This window comes from Zootoca vivipara, chromosome 16 (assembly GCF_963506605.1).
Source record: "Zootoca vivipara chromosome 16, rZooViv1.1, whole genome shotgun sequence".
NCBI lineage: Eukaryota > Metazoa > Chordata > Lepidosauria > Squamata > Lacertidae > Zootoca > Zootoca vivipara.
In genome coordinates this window covers 8,664,302-8,677,163 of record NC_083291.1, presented here as the reverse complement: position 1 = coordinate 8,677,163, position 12,862 = coordinate 8,664,302, and the positions used below count along the sequence as shown (strand labels likewise).

The following is a 12,862-nucleotide window of genomic DNA, read 5'->3' as shown; positions in this document are numbered from 1 at the left end:
TCGGAAATGGGATGGGATCCCGAGGTCAAGATGTACTTTAAATACATTGCTTTTTTTTTCCTTTTCCAGCAGTGTTTGCAAAAAATTTTCATGTCAAAGCAGTGATGAAGACATCGGTATTGCTCTCTTGGGAGATACCAGAGAATTACAACTCTGCTCTGCCTTTCAAAGTAAGTTGTTTCTGCTGGGAATCATTATTTTAAGGTCCCCCCAAATAACTGAAGTTTTCAGGCAATTCTGAAGAATCATACATGCGGTAGTTGTGGCATATACTTACAGACAAGAGAAGATAAACAGAACGTTACGATCTTCCTGAGTATTGCTGGATCAAAAGCAGTAAAATGCAGCTGATGTGGTTTATTCTTTTTTCCCTTAATTACTGAACAAGTTGCTAACAAAAATGAAAACCCTCACTTAATTAATCCAGAATGCGGCAGCTAGACTAGTGACTGGGAATGGCCGCCGGGACCACATAACACCGGTCCTGAGAGATCTACACTGGCTCCCAGTACATTTTCAAGCACAATTCAAAGTGTTAGTACTGTCCTTTAAAGCCCTAATCGGCCTCGGTCCTGTATACCTGAAGGAGCGTCTCCACCCCCTCCACTGAAATCCAGCACCGAGGGCCTTCTGGCGGTTCCCTCGCTATGAGAAGCCAAGTTACAGGGAACCAGACAGAGGGCCTTCTCAGTAGTGGCACCCGCCCTGTGGAATGCCCTCCCAGCAGATGTCAAGGCAATAAGCAACTATTTTACTTTTAGAAGACAACTGAAGGTGGCCCTGTTTAGGGAAGTTTTTAATGTTTGATGCTGTACTGTTGGAGGCCGCCCAGAGTGGCTGGGGAAACCCAGCCAGATGGACGGGGTATAAATAATAAATTATTATTATATCATTAATTTAGATCCTGTACGATGATGGGAAAATGGCAGTTGAGGTAGATGGCCGAGCCACTCAGAAACTTATCACCAACCTGAAGCCTGAGACATCATATTCATTTGTCCTGACCAATAGAGGCAATAGCGCTGGAGGTCTTCAGCACAGGGTAACAGCAAAAACAGCGCCAGATGTACTGCGAACCCAACCACTCTTCATTGATAAGACCAATGTCGACGGAATGGTAACAGTGAAGCTACCAGATGTTCCTGCAAACAAAACTATAAAGTGAGTTAAACGTCAAAAGCCATTCGTACTTTATTACTTACTGGATTCACTGCATTAAAACCATGAGCTGCTGTAGTTGCAGCCTTGAACTGCATGTTTTAGGTCAACCTATCAGAATGGGATCCAGGTGGCGCTGTGGGTTAAACCACTGAGCCTAGGGCTTGCCGATCAGAAGGTCGGCGGTTTGAATCCCCGCCACGGGGTGAGCTCCCGTTGCTCGGTCCCTGCTCCTGCCCTCCTAGCAGTTCGAAAGCACGTCAAAGTGCAAGTAGATAAATAGGTATCGCTCCAAGCAGGAAGGTAAACGGCGTTTCCGGGCGCTGCTCTGGTTCGCCAGAAGCAGCTTTGTCATGCTGGCCACATGACCTGGAAGCTGTACGCCGGCTCCCTAAATATTTACTAAATATTTGTAAATGTAGAGCAGGGGTGGCCAACTCCCAAGAAACTGCAATCTACTCACAGTTAAAAACTGCCAGTTATCTACCCCCCTTTTGGGGGGGTTCAAGTTGTTGAGCTTTTTTAGGGAGGAGGAAAGCCCATTTTTAAGGGGTGCAGGGCAAAAATGCTGAGCTTTTCTTAGGAGGGGCCAACGTTGTTGAGCTTTTTGGGCGGAGCTAGTGATCATGATCTACCTGTTGGACGTGCCTGATGTAGAGGAAACCTGAAAAGATTATGAACATATTCCTTAAGAGTTGAGAGAAGATAATCTACATGCCATTCCTCTTTCCACTGGCACCTCTTTTTCTAGAAAAATAGCACTTCACAGTCCCAATTTTTTCTCCCAGCAGCAGCCTATCAACAAAACAGCCTTAGTAAAAAGATGTACCCACAGAGTTGATTTTGCTGCTACTTTGAATAATGCTGCTTGATCACATGTGCAAAGATGGAGTGATTGTGCTCTGTCTTCCACTGGGAGATGTATGTTCTTAGTCGGCTACAGCAGAAGTATAAATGAAGTCGTAATGGGACGTGCACTTCCTTTGCACATTTATTGAACTGCTCAAAGTGGCTCTAGTCCTAGTAAAGACATAAACTCTGGAACTTTGGTTGGCTAAAACACTGTAAGACAAAACCATAAGATGGGTCAGTTATGTTTAGCAGTCCAATCCCATCGTGTGCAAATTAATAGGGCAATGGCAGTTTACTTTGCCTTCCCTTTTAAACCTTTTTATCACAGACATTGCTTAGAAAACAGATTTTTTTTTATTTCCAAAAATAGCACATTGTGATTTAACTCTAAAAAGTGATCCCATAATAAATGAATTTGGCAGCTATGTGTTCTGTTCACAGTCCTGGAACATGGTTTACAAGGCTTCTTAAATGGTTCTGTGCAGATTAAACAACAAAGATAGTACTAAAGACTTGACAGCAAAGCGCCAATAGGGATTCAAAACGATGGACAATAAAGAGTTGCTAGGAAAGCGTGAAACACAGTACAATCAATAAGTGTTATTGCTCTGTTCGCAGTGATTCTTGCTTCCTATAAGACTCCCATGTGTGTGACGAAGGAAATGGGGAGGAAAATGAGCAGGTTGTTAAATATTGTTGGGGATACAGCCTGGATTTTCTCAGGTGACATTTTATACCATGAGCTTTGTAAATGGAAGATCCTCTCTTTATTGCTAATTGAGGAATTCAGGATGAGGCAATATGAAAATATATTACATTGGAGTGTTAACAGGATTAAAGTGTGGAAGATGAAGCCATTGCTATTAAACTAAGTAAAGATAAAGTTTGTAGAAAAGAATAGAAAAGGAAGCCTGAAGACGGAAAGCATCAGAATGATTTATGGAGAAAAGTAATTACCAGAAAGGGTCAGCGTATAGAAATACGACAACAAACAGGAGTAGCTAGCATCTGCGGAGAAGACAATAACCTTTTTCATAAGTTGTGGAAATGTTGGAAGCAGGGCTGAATTTGTGCTGTGGCTCACAAGGGATTAGCCACAATATCTAAGGTGATAAATAAGAAATGCACCTGAACATCTATTACCACCGAGTAAACTCAGCTTTTTCTAAAGGTGAGCTCTCAGGAAGCTATGTTGGTTAATGGCAAATGCACAGCTGTCTGTCCTGACTCTGGGCAGACTTGACTCCTAGCATCTCTTTTCTTGCAGGGTGGCAAGCAGGGAGGGAAAAGATGACATTTGACGTAGGCTCAAAGATCCAAAGAGGAAGGACCTGGGCTGCAGTTCCTTTATTATGATTTTAAAGGCAGAAACTTAATTATAGAAATATCCATAGGAGCCAGGGTGGATAAAAATCAACTAATTTTTTAAAAGATTTTTTCCTTGGAGTTCAGCTTTAAGGGTTGACCATGAATACAGCTAAGCTATCCAAGGTATGGATGCTAGGCCTAACCAGCTATCTTTTCTCTGGCTGACCCAGAGAGAATGGCAATGCATGTGTGAGATATTCTGAAAACGGAATGCTTGAAACAAAACAAGAGTAAACATTAACTAGCAGTCTGTAAGAAATGGTCCCATTTCTTACAGACTGCTAGTTAATGTCTACTCTTGTTTTATATAATTATATATATATATAGGTACTGAAATGCATGATTGAAAGTCTTATACATGGGGGCGTGTTATACAGTACATGGAAAAATATGGTACTTGTTTTTCGTTAGAAGGAATTGTCTTTAGGCAATGCTCTGATGATGAATGTCAGAGTGGCAATGAGAAATGAACAATAAGGTAATTGAGACATAATACATTCACCTTGCTTTAAATGCCCCCCCAACATTGGGGCCTAGTTGGCAGCCAAGAAAGCTGACAGGGCATATCTTTTCAGGGACGTTTTTAATGTGTGAGATTTTAATGTATTTTATTTTTTTTGTTGGAAACCACCCAGTATGGCTGGGGAAACCCAGCCAGATGGGCGGGGTACAGATAATAAATATTATTATTATTATACAATTCCTTTTCACGATTTCTTCCTGGGTTATTTGGGTTCCTAATTCCCCCTTCTGCATTCCCATGATCATGACTATGAAGGATGGTTTTCTGAGTTATTCGCTAACCCAGGGCTGACTGAGGGCTACATTGACAGTCAGCCACCAAACTGAGGACCACATGCCAGCCTTGAGCACAGTCAATGTATATGTGTGCACACATTCACCACATATGCACATTCTTGCATGCACAGTGGTACCCTGGTTTAAGAACAGCTTAGTTTATGAACAACTTGGATTAAGAACGCTGCAAACCCGGAAGTAGGTGTTTTGGTTTGTGAACTTTGCCTTGGAATAAGAACATGTTCCGCTTCCTGTTGAGTGTGTTCCATTTGTAAATTGAGTCCCCTGCTGCTGTAGGAAAGCACGCCTTGGTTTAAGAATGCTTTGGTTTAAGAACGGACTTCTGGAACGGATTAAGTTTGTAAACCAAGGTACCACTGTACATGCTGTATCAGATGTACCACTGTACCAGATATGTTGACACACAGAACTCACTACTCTTTTTCTTTTCACACACACACAATCTCAGATCAGAAATAAAAAAGCTCTTTGCCTGCTCCTTAGGTTTGCTGAATGCTGACCAAATATAGAAGTTAAGGAAGAAATCAGTTAGGCTTTTTAAAAAAATGACCTCTTGTTTGTTCAACAACAGATGCTTCTTTTTAATTTTGTTCAGGAAATTTACCATTCCCATTTTTACCCTATATATATATTTAAAGGAATCGGGTCACATTTTGATTTACAACAGTGAACTGAACATGCCTTTGTCTGTCTAGAATGAGCTACCGGTGTTTCTGAATGCTCTACGGGTCTCCAGTTGTGTTAAGGGAGTTTATTAAAAAATAACATTTGGCACAATAGGTTCATTTCACAGGTGGACAATAGATACTATTACCAGTGCGCAAAACAGTTTCTGTAAATAGAATTAATATCCTTTGGTGGGCTGCACAAGTGGATGTAATGCCAAGTAATTTCTTTAGGGATTTAAGCCAGCAATATGCATCCATCTTAACGGTCTACACACAACAGCTTTCTGCTCTCTTAAAAGCTGAATAAAACCTTTTTCTTCCTTCCTTCCTTTACCCCTGCCCGATGTCCTCCTTTGACTAACAATCTGTGAAAAGTATGGATGTGGGGGTGATTTGCAAGAGTAATTCACAGTGGGGCAGAACTGCTGCAGCATTGCAATTTACCTGGATGGGCCAGGGAGGTAGTAAGCTTGGGACTTCATGAATTGATTTACAGAGCCATTCTGGCACTTCTGCTAGTGCATTGTTCAATTATTATAGTAGAGAGCTGAGCCTGAGAGGAGATTAATTGGCTAAAGCTATCCTGTGAAACGATGGGGTTTTAAAATCCAGGCCTTCTGAATCCAGACTATTGTATCTGCAAGGCCTGAACAACATTGTATCTCCGTATCAAATGTAGGACAACAGATATAAGAACTTTCCCCTCTAGTTTTGAATTTGGGAAAACTGGAAAGCAGAAACAAGATAGTTGCAATGGCAACTATTTGAATCACTGTAGAAAGCAGCTACCAGTAACTAATTTCAGATGAGGAAATGTTTGCACTTAATAGTCGACTTTGCATATGAACATCAGAGCTATGGTAAATGTCAGATCTATTAACTTGTTGATATTTTGGCTAGAGCCAAATCAGTGTGTGTACTGCTTTATTTAGAGTGTGTTACTTTTAGTTTTCAAGTCCCAATTTTCTTATCTAATTGAAAACGGCATTACTGAGAACATTAAACAGTCAAGTCAGCACTTTGCAATATTTATTGGCCACATTATGAGGGCAGATCTTTGCATGATCCAGGAGACATTTTCTGAAGCTGAGTTTTAGGATAAAGGAGGCAAATGGTTGGAATGTATACTAAATTCCCAAGCTTCTCTTAAAAAGCCATCACGGGTTTTTTTATGTGTAATTTAAACCTGTACTTACAACTTTGTCTACTCTGTGTGGAATGCCTGAGCAGAGGTTGCAAGCAATCTTAATGACTTCTAGGATGAAAAATGATAAAGTTTCGTAATCTGACCTGGCTACCTATGTGTATTGATTTTGCAAGTGCTTCGGTTCCATTAGGTGAATTGCTGCGGTGTTTGAAAACAGGTTGTAGCGAGTCATTGCCAAGAAACGAAAATTCTCATGCATCTACGTTAACTGCTGATATGGGGTGAAGAAAGATAATGGATATGAGATACTTTTTAGAAGGAGAAAGCTATTAAAGTGCATATCAAAGCATATCCAAAGTGGTTTTTCTTCTTCAAGCTGCTTTTTAAGTAGTGAAGACACAGTCTACTGAAGCGTGGACACCTCCCTTTTTCTCATGTTGTTGTTTAGTCGTTTAGTCATGTCCGACTCTTCGTGACCCCATGGTTCCACCTACATGTAAACATTTGTGCTGCCTGCATTTGACAATAGCTTAACATTGTTTCCTAAAACCATGCTCCTTTTACTTTGGACAAAATAGGTTCATAATATAGCCAGCATTAAAATGGATGTATTTGGGGGCCACTTTTTTTTCTTTTCATATTGGGTCGTGCAAAGATTGAGGACGATCCATGTTTCCACCAGTGCCGGATTTATGTATAAACTAAACAAACTATAGCTCGGGGCCCCACTCTCTTGGGGGCCCCAAAATAATTTTAAGGGGGGTGGGGAAACTGGATGTACATTTCCAAAATATAAGATAAAATAACTAATAAAGTAAAACTTACATACAGCAACAGTGTTTGTGTGTTGTGTAGGCTCCTATGATGTAAGTAATGGGCCTCTCCCCCTAGCTTGCTCCCTAAAATATCACTGATTTGCTCATTTCTGTATATAGGGTGCCAACATTCTACATGTGCAAGTGGCTTTAGCTACCTGTTAGGTCCATAAATTACCATATAGCATATATTCAACGCAAAAAAACAGCAACAATTTGTTGTTGACAAAGGACAGCTGGACATATAAAGGGCCCCATTACCTTCAGTAGCTTAGGGACTCATCAAACCTAAATCCGGACCTGATCCACCCACTTTAAAGTTCTATAATGTTCCAGAACATGTTCCAGGCTGTAACATAATGCATTGCGGCTCTCTGGTGAGCATTCTGGAGTAAAATGCTGGCCATTGCTGGCAGCCCCAGTTAAAATTGAGGCCAGCAGCAGAGGACCCCATTTCTCCCCAGGAGAGTCCTCAGAGTTCATGCTACGTGGTGATGTAGAATTCTTCTAGGCCGCTATGGGTATTTATTTATTTTATTTAATAAATTTCTATACCACTCTCTATGTTGTGAGCACATTAGTACAAAATACAAATCTGCAGGTCCCCTTTAAATTCCATCAAAGCCCTTTTGCCTCCAGATTCGATTCGATTCATTTGAAAAATTCAGCAGCAACACTCACAATTCAATTCTATGCATGTCTTCTCAGAAGTAAACCCTGGCATGTTTGGTGAGGCTTAATCCTGGATAAGTGGGTATAAGATTGCAGCCTTGATACTTCAGAAAGTAAGCATCAGAAAAAAAACTGACCTGGAGACGTTCCCTTTTTCTAATCCAAATTTGTTGTAATTATTACTGGAATAGACTGGTGTTTTGGTTGGTAATCCATAGTTTCAATCCCTACACTGATAGTGAGTAAAAGAACAAATCCTATTTAGGTCTTTTTAAATGTATTTCATTCCTTTAATTGCTGTCCTTGTCATCCAGCTAAGTTTGAAAAAGGGCCAACGGTATGATAGCACATGTCTAATTTTTGCAGTGTTCGGAGTTCACAAATGCCGTCTGCTTTAAACTGTTTTGTAAACCTTAAAATATTGAACAGTGCAATCCTATGCATGTCTACTCAGAAGCAAGGGTCTATGACTTCAGTGGGATTTACTTCCAAGTAACTGTGCATAGGATTGCACCCTAAATTAAAGGTTCATGCGAGTAATATTTTATTTAAGTAAATTTCCCTTTGAACATAACACCTTTGAGTTCCCTGCACTTTTACTGGAATCTCATTTATTTGGCTACATTCATAGTATTTAAGAGCATCAATTAAATGTATCTTCTAAAATCATGGTGATATTTCATGAATAGTTCTATTGCATTTATCAGAGAACTGTGGAGTGGAGCCTTTTATATATTTGGATAATATATATAGAATTCTGAATTAATTTGATATTTTGGATAAATTAATTTGATATGTGTATGGTTGGATCCAGATCCACCTTTCCACAAATGAAATTACTTCTGCTGGTGGAAGAAGCTCTCACTGACTACTGTCTCCTTGAGGTAGGAGGGGAGGCAATTTAACCAGTCAATTCTTTCTTACAACACTTCAGGAGGTCCCCTATTTCTCAGGAGAATTGGTTTTTAAAAAAACCCTTCTTCCCTTCTGTTAGAGTGAAACCCTGCTCAAGGGATTAAACCCATAGAATTGTGAATTAACTTTATGCCGGAAATCTGCATGTTATATCAATTCATTTCAGATGATGAGAAGTTTTCATGCCCAGAGATGGTTCTACTGGAGAGTAAAAAGGATTTTCTTACAGATTACTCCACATGGGAGCACCATTTAAACAGAAGTAATATAAACACACTGTTCCCTTTATGCAGGCCTCATTTTATGTTTTGTTTTCTTTGCAGAGGTTACTATATTGTCATTGTGCCTTTGATAAAGAAGTCTGATGGAAAATTCATGAAACCACGAGAGAGCCCAGACGAAATGGAATTAGACGAGGTACCATGTGCTTATTTTAGCTCTTTTTTCCTGTAAAATTGCTTGTGATAGAAGCAGCCTTAATGATTGTGTCCAATTAATGTACCCATGTCAGCAAATTTGACTTTTTTTGGGGGAAAAAATCTTACCATTTTGTATTGGAGTTCGCCTCTGGGGACAGAAACAAAAAGCTAATTACTTAAATTAAAAGACATTAAGTTGCAATGAGGCACACACACTGTCTGATCTTTGTTGGCATTAATATTTTATTCCTTGCTGATTATAAGACATAATGCAGTAGGTGGAATGAGTTGTCAGCAAAAACTTAATCACCATTGATATGAACTCCAATAAAGGTCTGGTTCGTTTAATGGGGTGTTTGCCAAAGCTGAATCACATGCTAAGTTGCAATTTGCTCTGCAGTTTAACATTTGACCTACCTCTCAGTTCTCTTTACTTGATTCTCCTGTGCTGGTATATGTCTGTCTCAGGCTCTTTTTCTGCTACGCTCCAAGATTAGGCACAATGAGTGAGGCACCTCATATATTCACCGAATAACTGGGCTGTTAATTAACATATATTTACCTGTCAGTTTCTATCTTGCTTGTGGGCAAATTACTCCATTAATTTCAAAACATCCCATTATTTTGACACATATGGCATTTTGAAATGATTGGATTTTTAATTTTTTTTAAAAAAAACCTTCTCGTCTTAAGTGTATTAGTTAATAGAGAGACGAGTAAACTCTGTACTTGAAAATTGCAATCCTGTCTGAAGTTGTGTGCGGAAGTACTTTATATAACACACCTTCAGACTCAAACTCAATTGGGCACAACTGAATTTGGAAATCCCCAATTATTTTGGGAACAACGAATTATGATTCTCATATTGCATTTTTATATGCTCTCGGACCTAAAATGAAAGGACATCTGTGTGAAAGGTGGACACCAACAACACTAAACTACTTGCAAAGTAACCTTGGATGAATTCCCTGTGATGAACTTGCATAGCATGTTTGTGTTAGGATCTCCTACACAAGAGTAGGACCCTGGCAGAGACACATGCCTGACTGGCATGTTCCCTCCCTCCTGGTCAATCGTTCGGGAGCTTCCAAAGTTTTCTTCAGCCCGAACATCACAGCGACTGATGCCAAGAAACATCAGCACACTCAGGGATCTGCAGAGTCTTCGCAGTTGCGTAAAAGACCTCAGCAACTCAGCATTTGGCTAATTTATTTTTATTTACATATAATATACTCAGAACACTGCAACATGGCTCCCTCTCTCTCTAGCATCAGACAGCAAAGAGGAAGAACAAAGGACAATAGACCCACTTCATGGAACAAACATCCTGCCTTTGTCACTTCCCACTCTGTGGAGTCAAAACATACACAGTCATGTGATAGACAACAATCCCATGACTGCAGACACGGGGAATGAATCTCCAACAGTCTGAGCGTTCATATTAATTCAGCACATTCAGATGCAGGGAGTGTGGGTCAAAAAGTTGGAGGAAGGGTCTTCAGCAGATACTGGCCCCTTTCTGTTAACAGTGGTGCTTGTTAGTTTGGCGTAGAGAGCTTAATCTGTCTAGTAGAGTTTGCATTATCAATGCTGAAGTGCCTGAGGACCTACACACACATCCCTCTTAATGTATATAATATGTAGCTACATCTTCGGTTTTTCCTTAATTAATTAGGTGGAGAGTGGAGTGTTGTCTGGCCACAGCAGGCAGGGAAGCTGTTCCCTCCCCAGCTGTGATCGAAGTGGAATTTAATCCCGTGCACAGCTAGAGGGCTTAGTAAAGGGCAAAAGGTTTCTAAGATCTGAGGAGAAGCCATTGTTCAAGCCTATATATAATAAAGAGGTACAAAGGGTCATAGCTATTAATGATAAATTAGCATGTGCTATTAAGGTAAAGCAGAATATGCAGGAGAAATGATTTTGAGGAGATAGGGAAGGTACAGTATTTATAGAATTTGTGCTGTTAAAATGGGAAAGTTGTTAAACCATTGCAAGAGATGCTGGAATTTTGGGAGGTTGGATAGTTACAATGGAATGGTCTCGGGGGGTGGGGTACACATTTATTTATTTATTTTTTATTCGTTTATTATTTATTTAAATATAAATACCTATATACAACACTGGACAATTCTCCTGTTACAGGTTCGACTGCAAACAGGGCTGTCTTACCCATAGGCGCTAGGGGTGCAGGGCACCAGGGCACCGGTCTCTCAGGGTCACCAGGCCGAGAGTTCGGGGTCCAAGAGTTGAGTCCGAGGAAGAGCCGCCCGTCAGTTGGAGCGCCACAGCGGGCTCTTCTGCTGTTGGCGGCTCTGCTCCGCCAGTTCAGGGTTGACCGAGCCAATGAGACACTGATGCGGCCGGCCAGCCAGCTCTGCCCTCCTGTGCGCCTGGGCAACCTGGGGGAGGGCAGGCAGATCTTTGCACCTCGCCGCCACATATGCTTAAGACAGCCCTGACTGCAAACTCTCTTTGGGGCGCTGCTACCTCAGCAGCATTCAAAGGAAGTCTTCAGATTCTAGATATCTGTAGGGTCACAACATGGGCACCCACCCACCCATTCATCAAAATTATAAAGTGGAATTCCCTTCCTTACTCCAATGGGTGCTGTTCTAGTAAATCCTGTTACTTGAATGTTCTCCAGTCTATTCTTGCAAAAACAGAAATTGGTCATATCATGAATTTCTGTTTGAAGAGTGGACCGGAGGACCTCGGACCCACCCTGATTCTGCTTAGTACCTTCTAGGTTCAAGGGTGGAACAGTCTTCCTACTGAGGTCATCTCAGTTATCTGAAAATTCATTATCCCGTGTGAAGTATTCTCGTTCTGTGTTATAATACAGTATCTTCTTGTGTCCCTGTCCTTATGGCATCATTTTTTGTATCGAGCGTGGTTTATGGATTATTGGGGGGGGGGTCTCCTTAGTGCTGTCAGTATGATCTGTACAGCGGCATGGCCCCTCTCTGTGGAAGAGGAGGCAATATTCTTCAAAGCCTATACCTTGCCTATATACCCCCCAGTGGAAGGAACCATCCTGTTAATTGATTGTCCTCCAGTCTACTCTTCAACTAGAAATTCATAGTAACACCAATTTTCATTTTCTTCACAAAACAACAACAACAAAACCCTCAGAAAGCTTACTCTCTTTGAATTACTGTATATTCCTGCATATTAGACTACTTTTTAACCCAGGAAAATCTTCTCAAAAGTCGGGGGGGGGGGGTCATCTTATACACCAGGTTGTATTTCTTATACGGCGAGTATATCCCAAACTCTATATTTTAACTGGAAAAGTTGGGGGTCGTCTTATACGCCCAGTCATCTTATATGCCGGAATATACGGTACCCTAACAAAAATATAGTCCAGTCTCATTTCAGGCACAATGTCTACACAGATTTCCTCAGGACTCAATAGAACCCATTGGTCATTGTTATGAAGAATGGGAGATCTGTGTATTTCTCATATTCTCATTCACAGCTTCCTCACTGTGTGATACTCTGGAGTCACTTGAGATTCTGTTATATCCTGACATATGCTTGGTGCACATACTGAGGTGGGAAGAGGGGAAAGAGGGATTAACACCCCCCAAGATTAAGCTTCTATTTAGGTGCTTTGTGTTTTGCTCTTTGTTATCTATTGGTATCATTGGTTATATTTCTCTTAAGCCATTAGCCAACACCAACAGCCAACTTTTGGCTGTGTTTTGCTTGTAGTAACAACATTCAGTATGTGCAGACTGCTTGCTTTAATGTGGTTTCTTCTTTTTAATGACCTGGAGTTGTCTAGAGAGGCAAAAAGCAGCTAAACTCAGTTTTAGTTGCCATCACACAGTGGAACAATTAAAAATTCAACAGTCCAGTAACGGGACCCGGACCATTTTTAACTTGCAAAACTACACAGCCCGTTACAACAAAATTAACAGATTCCAGTCTGGATTCTGTAGTTGACACTGACCTTTCTCGCCATTAAGTTCTTTGGGTCTGTGCTGCTGCTGCTGCTTTCCATAACAAAGGGTCATTTTAATCATT

The 12,862-nt window shown here is 40.8% G+C and overlaps 1 protein-coding gene across 4 annotated transcripts in view; it reads left to right on the top strand.

The window, feature by feature from the left end:
- The window catches only part of PTPRD (protein tyrosine phosphatase receptor type D), a 376,490-nt gene that overhangs the window by 247,857 nt on the left and 115,771 nt on the right, over positions 1-12,862 (top strand). For 2 of the 4 annotated variants that reach the window (XM_035140530.2, XM_035140525.2), the window contains 3 exons: positions 73-170; positions 902-1,161; positions 8,738-8,831. In XM_035140530.2, the coding sequence (XP_034996421.2) occupies positions 73-170; positions 902-1,161; positions 8,738-8,831 (452 nt within the window). Of the gene's footprint in view, positions 1-69; positions 171-901; positions 1,162-8,737; positions 8,832-12,862 lie in introns of all 4 variants that reach the window. The other 2 variants (XM_060268732.1, XM_060268731.1) reach the window with 1 other exon arrangement.